The sequence below is a fragment of the Symphodus melops genome, assembly GCF_947650265.1.
Source record: "Symphodus melops genome assembly, chromosome: 5".
Lineage (NCBI taxonomy): Eukaryota > Metazoa > Chordata > Actinopteri > Labriformes > Labridae > Symphodus > Symphodus melops.
In genome coordinates, this window is record NC_136695.1 from 3,742,919 (window position 1) to 3,759,323 (window position 16,405).

The 16,405-nt window shown below is 46.4% G+C and overlaps 1 protein-coding gene across 1 annotated transcript; it reads left to right on the top strand.

Annotated features, from left to right (window-relative positions):
* zufsp (zinc finger containing ubiquitin peptidase 1) lies at positions 1 to 14,715 on the top strand. The gene is made up of 12 exons (XM_079344909.1): positions 1 to 157; positions 2,215 to 2,641; positions 2,746 to 2,847; positions 3,952 to 4,008; positions 4,861 to 4,971; positions 5,043 to 5,152; positions 6,209 to 6,377; positions 9,125 to 9,313; positions 10,552 to 10,717; positions 12,472 to 12,629; positions 14,206 to 14,426; positions 14,551 to 14,715. Exons 2-12 carry the CDS (start codon positions 2,224 to 2,226, stop codon positions 14,596 to 14,598), a joined length of 1,749 nt encoding a protein of 582 aa, XP_079201035.1. The 5' UTR covers positions 1 to 157; positions 2,215 to 2,223; the 3' UTR covers positions 14,599 to 14,715.
* The last annotated feature ends 1,690 nt before the right edge of the window (positions 14,716 to 16,405 follow it).

Here is a 16,405-nt window from a genome sequence, read left to right on the forward strand (position 1 = left end):
AGACCAGCAGGGGGCGGTAATGCATTCAGACCGCCATTGAAGCTGGAGGGAAAACAGAAGAAGAAGTATTCCGTGGTGGTTTCGAACCTGCAGACCGAAAACAAAGCTGACCTGTGTGGTGCACCTTCCTCTGACCACTGAGCCCATCACGTGACCTGTGAGTATGAAGACACTCATGCAGCTCATAGTGCGCACAGCTGACCCTCTTCCTCCTTTTCTCATTCAACTTCAAACATGTCTTTATTCCTGCACAAATGATCTAATTAACGACTGAGCCTGCAAACAGCTGCTACATATAATAAACTACAGCTTCCTGCTTTTAAGTGTGAATGTGTTGAACTTTCATTAAGATGACACAGGAGGGATGGAAGGATTCAGTCCACTCACGAAACCATTCACTCAAGATTTATGTCACAAAATGAGACAGAAGATGTCTCCTTGAGGAGCTGATAACCTGCTTGTTTGTGTGTTTTGGTCTTTTAATGTTTCTATTCTGTGAAGCTGATTGGAGCTTCTCTTTAAACGCTGCATCATGTCGGTTGTGATCTTTCTTTTGTCTTCTTGTAATTATGCACACAGTTTTTGTCTGTCAGCGTCTGAGCGTTTGCTCCTGTTGACCGGTGAGTCCTCTTCATATTTTACCTTTTGACTTTCACTGACAAACTTTGATTTTCACAGCAAATACTGCAACACGAGAGTGAGCGGCGTCAGATCGGGGCTTTCCTGCTGTCACTGCAAAATGTGCACATTTCATGCCACTGTCTGTGAGTCCTCAGGGGCCTCCCTAACTGGTCTGGGGCCCCATGCGGTTGCCTGCCATGCCTGTTGACATGCAGACATTAAAGGTGGGATCAAATCATATGACATATTATAACATGCAACTAATGCTGGGAAGAAACAACACGAGGCCGGAAACCTACGCAGCCTCTCAAGTCCCAAAAAGTAGAAATAAAAATATTGTGCACACAAATATAATTATTCCTTTTTGGGACTTCGGGGGCAAAAAAACAATAAAGTTACTATAAAGTAAATAAAATTCAACACAGAAAGAAGAAGACATTCGATCATTGATTGTTAAAGAATCTGATTCTGGAGTACTTTATCCATCCTGTCGTCACAGCTGCTCTTAATCCTTACATCTAAAAGTCTCAGCTCTTCTCAGATTCTCCAGACTGCGTAGATGCACTGCTGCCCTGCGTTTAGCGTTAATGTAAAACAAACACGTTACACCTCAGTCATCAAGTCCTGGCTGAGGAGCAGAGAGGAGGCGTGCAGCGAGCTTCATCGCTGATAGAATCCAAACCTCTGCTGAGATCATTTGGGTCAAACTGAACTCTTGAACTCACAGGTCAACAAACGTGTGTTTCTGAAGCCCAGACCAGGAGGGGCAATGAAAGCATGAAAACCTCCCTAAGGGGGGCCCCATCTATCAGCACTCACCCCCGTCGTGGTGCTAAACGCTGCGGGGGTGAGTGCTGTGAAAACCGAAGTTTGTCAATGAAAGTCAACAAAGACGATGAAGAGTTATCCATCAACAGGAGAGAAGAGGGAAGGGCGTCGGCTGGCAGACATGATGGTGATGAACGCAAACAGACAGGAAGTAGAGCTGAGGACACAGATATTTATCAGTAACGTTTCAGTGTTGTTGTGCGAGTTTGTTTGTGATTTTTAGTCATTAAAATATAAGCGTCCAACTTTTGAGGCCTGGTGACTCTGCTTCTGTGCATCAGAACGAATTCTCACATTGTGACGACCCTTCGTCTGGTCTCACTTTGAATCTGACCTGGAGCCAGTGGAGAAAAACTAAGCATATGTACCACCATCCTTTTGTCCACTGGGAGGCGCCAGAACACCACATAGCTTACTACTGTTCCACCTGTCGTGACCCGTCTGTCTGATCTGGATCCAAAGAGAGAGAGAGAGAGAGAGAGGACCAAAGACAGCTGATGACCCAAATATGAAGCGTGCTGACTCAGCACTCCACTCTCTCTCCTCCTCCTCTCTCCAGTTTGATATCATAGCTAGAGAAGTTTAAAACAACAAGTCCTCCAAAAAGCATCAGCAGGGGGCGCTGTTAGCCGTGTGGAGGCGAGCGTTCTCCAAGCAGACGGCCCGGGTTCGAATCCAACCTGTGGCTCCTTTTTCCTGCATTGAATCGGACATGGTTCTGAAGAGTGTGTGTGTGTGTGTGTGTGTGTCTTTGTGTGTGTGTAGGCTGCTGACATGCTGACCTGTGACCTCTGCGGCGAGGAGCTCCTGTTGGAGGAGGACCTGAAGACTCACATCCTGCTGAGCCACGTGGAGAACGACATGTGCTGCCCGCTGTGCTCGCTGAGCGGCGTGTCATACGACGAGCTCCGCTTCCACGTCAGCTCCGCCCACCCAGAGGACAACGGTCCGGATCAGTCCACGACCAAACACTCAGAAGGTCCAAACACAACCGCCTCCGAGGCCTCGCTATCCGAGTCCAGCAGGGCCGGGGGGATCTGTCGAGCACGCAGGAGGAGCTCCGGCGGTGACACACACTCCAGTGTGTGTTCATCACCTGGAGAGGCTGCAACATCACACAGACCCAAAACCAGACCTGAGTCTTCCTCACACAGCAAAGCCAAACAGAAGCGCCTGTCGCCTCCCAGAAAAGGTTAATCCGCCTTCTTTATTTCATTTACTTTTTGCCTTTGTTGATCGGACGGCTGAGCCAAAGCGACGCTCGTCTCTGACCTGACTCCTCGTGTGTTTTCACAGATGAGCAGCTGTCGTGCCCGCTGTGCGCTCTGCTCTGCAGTACCAGCGTCCTCCTGCAGGAGCACGTGGAGCTGCACCTGGAGGAGCAGAGAGCACCTGAAGGTAACGCTCAGACATCTGCATCTCTGCAGCCGCTCACACCACGCTTTTTAATCAGCTCAACTGATCTGAAGAAGGATCACGCCAACAAATACCGAAGCTGCCACAGAGGCTGCAGGTGAAAGTTAAATACCTGCAGATAAAGAAGGGAATCTGTGCGTCTGTGCTCTGAGTGTCCAGACCACCAGCAGGAGTCATCCATCTCTCATAGCTGACCTGCAGAGCATTCAGAGCTGCAGACACTTTAACAATCTGCAGAGTCAACCACGGGAAGGTTGGAACTCCTCGAAGGTTCAAGGGCAGATCTTTCTTTCCACGTCGTGGTTTTCACTTAATTTAAACACAAAGTCACACAGTAACATTTTGAAGTAATTTACGACAGATATATATATATATGTTACCTTTCTGAGATCTGTAGAGACAGGCACGTACACACGTACACTTTTATTGTAGACAGAAAAGATGGTCACTCAACTAGAAATGAACATTTAGTGCATTTATGTTCGTCGCTGCTTTACACACTGGAGAGTGTCGCTGTCGTCCATGTAGCGCCCCCTGCAGGAGAAAGAGAACTGCTGGTGTAACACAATGAAACACTGAATGGATTGGTGGATAAATCTAGTTATATGGGTGCATGTCTTCGACATAGTCACTCGATAGATAGATAGATAGATAGATAGATAGATAGATAGATAGATAGATAGATAGATAGATAGATAGATAGATAGATAGATAGATAGAGCAGGTCATCAAACACACACTGTAACATGAAATACAAAGTAGAAAAGCAGTAAAATGTTAAACATAAAAACTAAGAATAAATATATACATCCATGATTTAATTTCACATTCTCAACTAGTCAAAACAAAGTTGAACTGTGAATATTTTCCCGGCTGCATGATGATGTGCGGTTGAGGATCGGAGCAGGTGTGTGTGTGTGTGTGTGTGTGTGTGTGTGTGTGTGTGTGTGTGTGTGTGTGTGTGTGTGTGCGCGTGTTGGTGGAGACCGCGGGATCGTCCTGTTCTGAACATGTCCTGTATGAGTTTAAGAACAACAAAGTGTTGTTACATGATGTGTGTTTATTTATGTCTGATTGTTTGTTCAGGATCAACCCTGGAGGCGGGATCACCAGCTGTGACATCATCGTCAGCTGCCTCTACTGGTGAGTCTGCTGACTCACTCTTGTCACTGTGCAGACAGCTGGTGGAGAGATCATTACACTGGACTACTGTCCAGGCATCCAGGGAGAATCCATTTGACCGATAAGCTCCTTTTCAGCTTTTTATGAAACATGTCAATCAATCAATCAATCAATCTTTATTTATATAGCGTCAATTCATAACAGGCGTTATCTCAAGACACTTTACAAAAGCAGGTAAAGGACCTTACTGTTTGTCTGTTAACATTAACAAAAGGGCAGGTAACAAGACCATGCTCATTGTTATGTTTACAAAAAGCAGGTAAAGGACCTTACTTATGGCTATGTTACAAGAGCCCAGCTTGTAACATGTCAATCAAAAGAGAAGAAGCTAACGGTGAACTGGTGAATGCTGAACACTGGAAACCATGGACAACTTTAAACTCTGTAACATGTTTTTCTAACACTCCCCATGTGGATCCCTTCATCTTTAAAGTGTACGTATCTGTTCTTGGATCAGAGAGAGGATCACATGCAGAATATTCATGAGGCCGTCCTGCTCCATGGATCCCTTTTTTCTTGTTTTAAGCTGTTGACCTGCAGGGTCAAAGTCCGGCATGGGAACTGTGGCGCATGCACAGAAGACCTGATGGAAACATAAAATAAATGGAGGAGAAATGTAACATTGCAGCAGCCAGTATGTCCTCCTCCTAACTTTAGATTTTTAGATTCTCCTCCTGAATGCTCTGGATTTGTTCGGACCAGAGAAGGGAGGTGGATTTAAGGCATTCCCACACCACCACCAGGCAAACCAACAAGTTGCAGCAGCGGTTTCTACTCACTGATCTCAGTCAGAGTTTTTTTTTGTGTTTTCAGGAAACGGGAGGTTCGAGTGCCCGCTGTGCTCCGTGCTCTGCAACGACGGCGTCTCTCTGCAGGAACACGTCGAGCTGCACTTAGACCAGGGAGCAGAGGCGGGCTCTGCAGGTGAGCTCATATTCATACCGCTCTCACACATCCACCTGTGTGTCCGTCTGACCGCCCTGCTGCTGCTGCAGGGAGCCCTGACTCGGACTTGAAAGTGGCTCGACGGCTGCAGGAGGAGGAGGAGCAGAGGAGGAGGCAGGAGGAAGACCGGCAGGAGAAAGAGGAGTTCAAGAAGCTGCAGGTGTGTTTGACACCTGCTGGGCTCACAGACAGCGTGTAGAAGATAGAAAGAGTGCGTGATCATTTCTCAGCTGCTTCTATTAATAATTCTATAAACTGAAGCATTCATTGCCCTGATTTAACATTTTCTTGAATTTGACCCATTTTTTAATTCTTTTTAATTTATGAACAAAACTAGTTCACGTTTGCTTCGTTAGTAAGTATTCTTGTGAATGATTAAGGACCTGACCTGAAGCCTGAGGCCCTCCTTGAACTCTGATTGGCCTCCACACGTGCCACTCCAAAATCACAAAATATGGTTGGCTAGTAAACTTATCAAATCTGGACTTCACGGTGTCTTTGTTTTCTGTCTCTTCTGGGTGCTTTGTAGATTTAAAAGGTTTCAGACACTGACGTGTGGGCGAGTAAAGTCCTTCTGATACCAGACAGGCGGTGGTCCAAATACATCAACACCCTTCTCTGAATCCAATCGGCCAGATTTCAATTTAACTTTGTTCATGAGGGACCATGTGCAATTAAAACATAAATGTAACTTTTGACGTTTTGTAGCAGTGTTAGCCTCGGGCTAATTTACATGTGCCGTCCCTTAGCAGGTAACAGAACAACAAACATACATCACTCAGCAAGGAACAAAGAGCAATATATATATTGCACATGAAATGTCCTTTGCGCACACACACACACACACACACACACACACACACACACACACACACACACACACACACACACACACACGTGAGACGAGGAATGATGAAGAGTAAAGGACTGATAATGAGCGCATTATTGAGAGATTTATTTTTTTGAAGCTACCAAGCAAAAGACTGAATCAGTCTCTTCTTCCTGACGTGTTTTTGAAGAGTTTTTATTCTGATCATTTGATTCCTTGTAAACGTGGCGTCTCTGAATGTTTGCTGTGGAAAACTTAAATCTCGTCTGTTTCTGCAGCAGCAGCGTGCTGAAAGCCCAAAAACACACATTTACAAAAACTTTCTAGAAACAATCCATCTTCATCGTGATGCTGTGGTTTGGTTGTGTGTGTGTGTGTTGTGTGTAGAGGCAGTTTGGCGTGGATGGCAGCGGGGGTTACAGCAGACAGGTGGAGAGGACGATGGAGCGAGCGGTCGCCCGAGGTCTCATGGCCCCGGCAGAGTTCCACAGTAAGAAGGCGGAGCTTATGGAGTCTCTGTCCTCGGGGGTGGATGACGGCAGGACCAGGACGCAGGGTATGTCTGCTACTGCCTCACACACGCACACACACACACACGCACGCACGCACATGAACACACTAACTCTCAGTGTTGTTCTAAAGAGACTGGTGCTAACATGCTGTGTTGAAGCTTCTCTGACAACGATGCAGCAGCCAGTATGTCCTCCTTCTAACTTTAGATTCTGCTCCTGAATGCTCTGGATTTGTTTGGACCAGAGAAGGTAGGCGGGGCTTTGAAGGCCGTTTTGGACGCCCCTGGGTTTGCCAGATATGAGAGCAGTTATCAGGTGAACAGGTGTTGCAGCGATGGAAGCGGGCAGTGGAACTGCTTCAGATAGAAGTGATTGTACCCGAGCTAAAAAGCCTCTGCATGTTTCTAATAAGCTCCAGCAGCAGAAAGCTGCTCAAACTAGGATCAATGTTGGAGATGCTTTTGAAACATGGAGAGAGGTTAGAACGCAGAAAGCTTTACAGACCCATGCAGAGCTGGCTAAACACTGAAGCTACAGTGTCCACCACATGCAGAGCTGGCTAAATACTGAAGCTACAGTGTGCACCACATGCAGAGCTGGCTAAACACTGAAGCTACAGTGTCCACCACATGCAGAGCTGGCTAAACACTTAAGCTACAGTGTCCACCACATGCAGAGCTGGCTAAATACTGAAGCTACAGTGTGCACCACATGCAGAGCTGGCTAAACACTGAAGCTACAGTATGCACCACATGCAGAGCTGGCTAAACACTGAAGCTACAGTGTCCACCACATGCAGAGCTGGCTAAACACTGAAGCTACAGTGTCCACCACATGCAGAGCTGGCTAAACACTGAAGCTACAGTGTCCACCACATGCAGAGCTGGCTAAACACTGAAGCTACAGTGTCCACCACATGCAGAGCTGGCTAAACACTGAAGCTACAGTGTCCAAAACATGCAGAGCTGGCTAAACACTGAAGCTACAGTGTCCACCACATGCAGAGCTGGCTAAACACTGAAGCTACAGTGTCCACCACATGGACTCTAGAGGGGAGGGAGACATCTCTGCAGTACCCATTTTTAACACTAGTTGTCAAAGTTACATCTTGAGCATTATTTAGCAAATTTACAAGAAGAAACTTTGTGCAGAAGCAGACTTTGGTCTCGCCCTCCGTCAAAGTGGAGTTGGGGTTTAAACTTCTTTCCGTCCTCTTAAGTCTTCACTCCTTGACCAATCGTCCATGAGTCGTTGTTTCACCCTCACCTCTGTTGTCTGTCTTGTCTTTCTCTCCTGCGCTGTTCTCATCTCTAACCTGACCTCCTCTCACATCTGCAGTTTAACCTGTGATGATTAAAGGGAGAAAGGAAACAATAAAGTCAAACACTCATTGTTCAGGTCTCTGTGTGTGTGTGTGTGTGTGTGTGTGTGTGTGTGTGTGTGTGTGTGTGTGTGTGTGTGTGTGTGTGTGTGTGTGTGTGTGTGTGTGTGTGTGTGTGTGTGTGTGTGTGTGTGTGTGTGTGTGTGTGTGTGTGTGTGTGTGTGTGTGTGTGTGTGTGTGTGTGTGTGTGTGTGTGTGTGTGTGTGTGTGTGTGTGTGTGTGTGTGCTTCTGTTTTCAGCATCAGATTAGATACACTCCAATAGATCAGACTATTGGTTGGACCGGTCTGACCTCATTAAATCAGGATGTCTACCTGATTCTCTCTCTCGCCCTCTCTCTCTCTCTCTCTCTCTCTTTGTTTGATTCTGCTTTCATACTAAACCTGTTGTGCTACATTCCCCGACGTTAACTGAATGTTCTGTGCTTAATTTACACATTGTCATCATTGTGTGTGTGTGTGTCTGTAAGGGTGTGTGTGTTTATTCAGATGCTTATTCAAACCACTACAGAAGTTCAAACTAATTAAAGGTCTGAACAATATAAACAGCTGCTCCAGATATGAACTTGTGCAATAATATCTATATATATATTTAAAAGCTTTTAGAGACAGTCTGGAGTCAGGTTCAATGTTGAGCTGCGTGTTCGGCGTGTTCGGCGTGTTCCCATGTTTATGGGATTGGTATGGGATGTGGTTTTGAAGGCGCAGATCGACATCACGGATTTAAGAATGATGGTCGGACAGCTCGCACAGTTTCACTCTGAAGACGTTCAGACGCAACTCTAAGAAGAGCCCACAAATCGTCTCCATGACGACGCTCAGGCGAGAAGGATCAGCTCCCCGTACAGAGTGTGTGTGTGTGTGTGCGTGTGTGTGTGTCAAAGCAGCATAATAACTGTGTTAGTCTGAATCGCTCTCGGACATATGGAATCCAAACAGAGAACAGTGGATGGGTGCATCTCTGCTCCTCGCTGGATGTTGGTAGAAAATGCTTGCTGATGCATGTCATGACTTAGGTTATGTACATTATGCTATATTAGTTTTAAGTCTAACTGCTAATGCTAACTGCACAGGTTTAACATATAATTATGTTTATTCTTAGTCACATAGGGGCTGCTAAATCTGTTTGGGGGATTATTGTATACAGAGGGGAGGGGGGACAGCGGGTGTGTATTGTAACTAATGTCTTGTGTCCTGCCTGTCTGTATACTGCTACTGGATGCCTTGAATTTCCCTCGGGATCAATAAAGTATCTATCTATCTATCTATCTATCTATCTATCTATCTATCATGACTGTTGGTATATTAAACACATTGTTTTATCTTTGCACTATTAGAGAGACTTTCTTACACTGTTTGTATAACTGTAGTTGAATCAGGACCAGCTCTCTGTGCTCACCTGTGTGTCCAGGTGTCATCAGAGCGCTGTACGAGTTCTATCAGACGGACGGCAGGGACTGTGTCCACGTCTGGCTCAGCGCCGACACCGACCACTTCTGCTCCTCGGCGGGGGATAAAGGCTGGGGGTGTGGCTACAGAAACTTCCAGATGATGCTGTCCTCCCTGCACGGAATGGACACCTACACACCCATCCTGCAAGGTGAACACACACACACACACACACACATACACACACACACACACACACACACACACACACTCCCATCCTGCAAGGTGAACATACACACACACACACACACATCCTGCAAGGTGAACACACACACACACCCACACACACACACACACACACACACACACACACACACACACACTCCCATCCTGCAAGGTGAACACACACACACACCCACACACACACACACACACACACATCCTGCAAGGTAAACACACACACACACACCCACACACACACACACACACACACACACACACACACACACTCCCATCCTGCAAGGTGAACACACACACACACACACACACACACACACACACACACACACCCATCCTGCAAGGTGAACACACACACACACACCCACACACACACACACACACACACACACACACACTCCCATCCTGCAAGGTGAACACACACGCACAGACAGACAGACAGACAGAGACACACACACACACACACACTGATTAACACACTCATCCTGTGAGGTGAACACACACACACACACACTCACTCATCCGGTGAGCTCGCAGTCGTCCGTCTTTCCGTCCAAACTCTCTGTGATGTAAACCAGCAGAAGACGCTGAAGCCTGACGTGAATGTTCCCGCCTCCACAGGGTTTGCACCTGTTCTCATTCATGTAAATATTCACCTGCAAAACGCCCACAAACCCAACGTGCAGTCTTTTGGAGTGAAGACGCACTTTCGTACTCTTTAATTGGGATCTTAATAAATCCGAGCCTGAGTGTGTCGGAGACAAAAACAACATGTTAAATCAAGGTTCCTGTAGCAGCATGTTTCCTTCTCTATGATAATACTAAAGAACAGGTATCATTAGCCTGACGTGCAGTGACTGAAGTGTGTGAGTGATCATGCTGAGCTCTGAGACTCAGCGGTGGGCGTGTCTGATGGCAGCAGAGCACATCGTGTCTTGTGCTTGTTCTCAGTTCTGGTCGGGTGACACTGGTGTTGTTACAGAGAGCACTATCACTCCCTGTTCTTCACTACACAAACAAAACACGGTGAGATTTCTCACCCTGATGACTGAGACACTTACTGATTACTGATTCATTATCTGCACGTTACATCACGTCTCACATGCAGAGCTGCAGAAAGACGTGGACATATTGAAGGTCGGTTTGACTCTAAAAGGGACAGATTACTGGTTTGTGATTTTATGATTGACCTCTGTCCCCCCCCCCCCGCAGACAGGACGATACCCAGCATCCCTCGGGTGCAGAGGATGATCGAAGAGGCGTGGAGTGAAGGCCTGGACGCTCACGGCGCGTCCCACTTTAACCAGCGTCTGCAGGGGACACGAGCGTGGATCGGCGCCACGGAGATCTACAGCCTGCTCACCTCTCTGAGAATCAAGTGAGCCTCACACTGACGCACACACATCAAATCCTGAGCACTTCTGGAGAACTTCAGGAGGGTCGTGGGGGGGGAAATCTGCATTCGATGTGAATTCTCCTGATTATATCCTGCTGCGTTCTCACATCAGCTCAGCGTGGTTCAATGTCACATAAAGAATCAAGAGGCAGATCCACTCAAAGGCAGAACTTGGGGGATTGAAGATATTATATAAGAAGTAACAAAGCCGAGGTAAATCTGCAGATTTTCCGGTCACGTGCTGCAGGTGTTCCCATCACATCTATTACCAAACACCAGGTAGAGTCTGAGGGATAAAATGTTCAGCTTGTTTGTCAGCCATTAATCATTTGCAGCTCGGCCTGAAAAACTTCCCGAGTCGTGTGCCAGTCTGAACCTGGCGTTCGGTTAATTGACATGAGAGCACACGCCAGAGGGCTGCTGGTGATGCTTCCTTTGAAGTGTAACAAAGGTGAGGAATGCATCTCGTTACTCGGAGCATGTTCACCAAGCCTGTACTTTGAATAACCAGGATGTCAAACCTGCAGCCATTACATTCATGCACGCTTCTTCTTCTCTGCCTTTTGGTTCAAACAGTCGCTCTGACTCCATCATCTTATTCTACGTGGGTTTTTATCAGGCTGAGATTTCTCGTCACAGAAAAGATTCACAAACAGAGAGAGAGATTTTTATCAAGCAGGAAGAGAAAGCAGAAACAGCTGTGACATCACTGTCTTCAGTCGCTCGGGATTCTGGGCCACGTGAAAACGATGTCACATCGAGCCCGACCGTCCAATTGTTCCAACCGCACCTTGATTACACGAAAGACGGCATCGTGCAACACTCTGAACATTTGGGTTAAAGAACTCACAGGAAGGAGAGCGTGATCATTACTCAGCAACGTTTATTCATCCTTCTTTGACTGAAGAACATATTACACATCCACGCCTGCACACGGAGGTGAAGAGAAGCACGCTCTCCCTTCCTCTCTAAGGCTCGCTCTCTCTCTCTGCCACTGCTGACATGTTAACAGAGAAGTAAGGGCAGCTTAATTAATATAAAGACAAAAATTAGATCTCAACCTTAAAAAGCATCTACGCTGCTTTTTGAATTGTTTAAAGCCCCTTTCAGACTTCCTTCTCCTGGGGAGACTTTGTGCTGCTCTTTCAGCTGCGGTCCGATCGATCCTGTAGAGTCGTGCAGAAGAGACTAAAACATTTAGGGTGTTGGAGTGAGAGAGCACTCAGAGAGCGAGAGAGCGAGAGCGAGCGGGCAACTTATTCAAATGAAGAGGGAAGAATTCTGTTCATCGTATTTTACTTTGATGTACGACTGTTTAAACTTAGAGGAAAGAATGCAAACAAATGCAGACGTCGCATGTACAGCGGGTGTAGTCCACGTTGCACCGGTTGCAGGTTCAATTCCCTGTGTTGACATTATTTGGTGCATGTCGTCCCCCACTCTCCCATCTCACATGTCCGTCTGTCTTCAGATGTCTTATCCACATAAAAAGGCTCAAAATAATCTAAAAGTATAAAATCATTTCAGGTCCAGAATGGCGTCCCTACATAGCTCCTCCTACTTTTAACCCCACGATGTAACCAGAAGTTCAGCTTGTTTGTGTTGTTCTGTGGCTGTTTTTTGGTTGAGGTTGAAAAAAAAGTGACCCAGGTTAAAGAAGTCAAACAGAATCACTTTTTAAATCTTCGTGCAGTCAGACGGGAGTTTTTTTTAGTCAGTTCTGTTTGTGTTTTCAGAGCCCGCATTCTGGACTTCCACCGGCCCACCGGCCCCGCTGACACACATCCCCGCCTGCTGGAGTGGGTGAAGCAGTACTTCAGTCAGACTGGCAGTAACAGACTGCCCCCCCGACTCGTCCAGACCTCCTTGCCCCCCCTTTACCTGCAGCACCAAGGTGAGCAACACCACCACCATCTTTTCTTCAAACACACCCTGAAGAGTTTACACAACAAGGTGACGACTCACCTTTAGTAACCGGAGGATGTTTTTATCCTCCGGTTACTAAAGGATCAGATCTGCTGCATGAGCACTTTCTACCTCTGTAGCTGACTGTCGCGTGCTGTACCAGGGATCACAGATGAATCCATTCAAAGATCAGTTCTGTGGAAAATGAATCCCAGTAATCCCGCTCACCAAAACAAGTGTAAGAGCCAAAAAGATGAAGAGGTGCTTTAGTGTTTTCATCAAAAATACAAGGAATCTTTTTCTGTCATAATTGTAGTTTTTACTGTAGTTTACAGTACTTTACTTTACTGTAGTTTACAGTACTTTACTTTACTGTAGTTTACAGTACTTTACTGTAGTTTACAGTACTTTACTTTACTGTAGTTTACAGTACTTTACTTTACTGTAGTTTACAGTACTTTACTTTACTGTTTACTGTAATTCACTGTAATTTACTGCAGTGCACTTTACTTTACTGCAGTGCATTTTACTTTACTGTAGTTTACTGCAGTGCACTTTACTTTACTGCAGTTTACTGTAGTTTCAGCCAGGGTTCCAGGGCCCTCATTCATCAACAGTACATTGGGATTTTTCTAGGTTGTCTTGCAATAAAAAGTGGAAATGTGGAAAATACACAAAAACTCTTTAATTATCATTTGTGAGCGCACAGGTCATGACTTTAGCACTATAGTATGTAGTGTTGATGAAGTGTTTAAGCCGGCATTCTGGTGCATGTTCAGGGTCATTTGCATAAGAACCCCCCCACTCCTTTTTTACCTGAGCGTTTGATATTGGACAGAGCAGAGACAATGTGTCACAGCTGCAGAAACGGCCCCAGGATTCCAGCTAAAATCTGTTGTTTGGTTCACTTCGTGCTGGAGTTACTAAAATAATAAATACCGCTTCAGAGTATGTGACACATGCTGCAGAGTCTGTCGTGTCAGAGGAGAGATCAAGCTCAGTGTACCTCAACATTTTTTTTAACCCTGGACAGCATCCTTGGTGACAGCTCTCCTAACAGACCAGCGTGCTCTACATGTGGAGCGCATGCTTTGGGAAATCTTCCCTTCAGGTAAAATGAGCCATGGCACTACTTTTTAAATGTCTGGCCCAGATTTCTTTGTCCTTGTTTGTGCCTTGTTTTTGTATTCCTGGGCGAGGAAGAAAGAGAGTCAGAATACGCTTTAGTGCCTGGACGGTTTTAATATCAACGTTCATATTCCCGTGAGTCTGGTGCAGAATCATAAAGGTGGTGAGTTCAAAGTGACGTACACGAGAGAGTAAGTACAACACTATTCTGTTCATACACTGCCAGCGAAGCAGCAGGAGCAATACAGAGTGAAGTGTCTTGCCCGAGGACACGTTGCTCAGCTTGGGATCGAACCCTCGACCTTCCGGTTGAGAGGCGACGACTCGACCAACTGAGACTCAGCTGCTCAAGAAGCAGGGATTACAAATGAAACACACAAAAAAAAAAAAATAAAGTGTCCACCGCTCCCTCTCTCCCTCGTGGTGTTCGGGTCCAGGTCACAGCCGCTCCATCGTGGGTCTGGAGCAGAAGAAGAACGGCTCTCTGTGCCTCCTCATTCTGGATCCGGGCTCCTCCGTGTCAGAAACCAGGAAGCTGTTAAGCAGAGACTCCATAGGCTCCGCCCTCCGACACGTCAGGAAGTCCATCAGCAGCCTGAAGCACAGGCAGTACCAGGTGGTGGCGCTGCAGGGCGTCCTGTCTGTGGAGGAGAAACAGGTGAGGGAGCTGGTCTAACAGTGTGTGTGTGTGTGTGTGTGTGTGTGTGTGTGTGTATGTGTGTCGTCGGTGTGTCATCAGTTTATCTTTGTTTGTTTCTGAGCGCGCTCTGTTTGTCTTACAGATCAGCATCTTAAAGTCCAGGACGCTGTGTGCAGAGAGAATCCCATGAAGAAGACCAGGCTTTGTTTTTACTGTGAACACATTTTAAATATTATATTGTGTCATAACATTTCTAATGTATTTTGATTAAATAAACTCTGTCCTCTTCATGCTGTTAGGTTATTCACACTGAGCAGAGAGTCCCTGTGTTGTTTGAGCTCTGAACACTGAATATAAGACGTCCAAGCTGTGACTGAACCTGACGCTTCGCTCGATTCAGTTCTTTCAAGTCAGGATTAGAAGATAGATAGATAGATACTTTATTGATCCCGAGGGAAATTCAAGGCATCCAGTAGCAGTATACAGACACAAGACATTAGTTACAATACACACCCACTGTCCCCCCTCCCCTCTGTATACAATAATCCCCAAACAAGATTTAGCAGCCCCTATGTGACTAAGAGTAAACATAATTACAGGTTAAACCTGTGTAGTTAGCATTAGCATCAGACTTAAAACTTATATAGTATAATGTACATAACCTGTGAAGGAGAGAAAAACGTGCTGGTTAAAAGAGACCTGTAAACAGTTAAAGAGCCTTACAAACAAAGTGCTGACCTTCTAGAAACTAGTTACATGTGCATGTACAGAGGTGTTTGAGGTAGTGCCAGAGGTGTGAGTACAGTCATTAAACAGTCAATGCAGGGATGCAGACTGGGCCATTAAAGTGCTCAGCAACATAAAGGAGCAGTGATTAGCATTAAGTGTCCAAAACAATGAGGTGAAACCAGGAGTGATCAGGGTGATTGTCATTAAAGTACCCAACTATTGAGCAGCAGATTAGCATAAAGTGTTGAAGACAATAGAGTGAAACTTGAGGGTGATCATGTCAACCATTACAGATGTAGCATAACACAACAGTAGGATGAAACCAGACATGATTAGGGTGATTATTTCGTTAAAGTGACCAGTGCTCAGTAAGGTGACTATCAATATGCATTAAAGTGTCCAACTGGAGGCTGACTCTGAGGTCAGCAGTGCAGATGAGGAGTGAGAAAAAAAGTGAAAAATGAGTCCAGGGTTCACCGTGTGCTTCTTCCCTGCCGTGACAGTGAAGTGTTGTACAGTCTTATGGCCTATAGGGGGACAAAAGAGTTCTTGAGTCTGTCCATGGAGCACGACTGTGACAGCAGTAGTGAAGGTCACTTCTTGCAGCTTCCTCCCCAGCACACCACTGCGTAGAAGAGGACGCTGGACACCACAGACTGGTAGAACATCTGCAGCAGCTTTTTGCAGATGTTGAAGGACCCCAGCCTTCTCAGGAAGTACAGACGACTCTGTCCATTCCTGCAGGTAGTGTCCATGTTAGGCGACCAGTCCAGCTTGTCATCCAGCTGCAGCCCCAGATACCCGTAGGTCCTGACCACCTCCACGTCGACCCCCCCCGATGGAAACAGGTTCTAGATGTGGTTTGTTCCTTTGGAAGTCCACCACCATCTCCTTGGTCTTGGAGGTGTTTAGCTGCAGATGGTTGGCACTGCACCACGTCACAAAGTCCTCGATCAGGCTCCTGTACTCCTCCTCCTGTCCATCCCTGACACAAGCAACTATCGCAGTGTCGTCCGAGTATTTCTGCATGTGGCAGAGCTCAGAGTTATACTGGAAGTCAGAGGTGTACAGGGTGAACAGGACAGTCCCCTGTGGTGCTCCGGTGCTGCTGACCACAGTGTCAGATGTGCAGTCCTTCAGTCTGACGTACTGTGGTCTCTCTGTGAGGTAGTCCGTGATCCACCTCACCAGGTGCGAGTCCACCCTCATCTCGGTCAGCTTGTCTCTCAGTAGGAGGGGATGGATGGTGTCGAAAGCGCTTGAGAAAT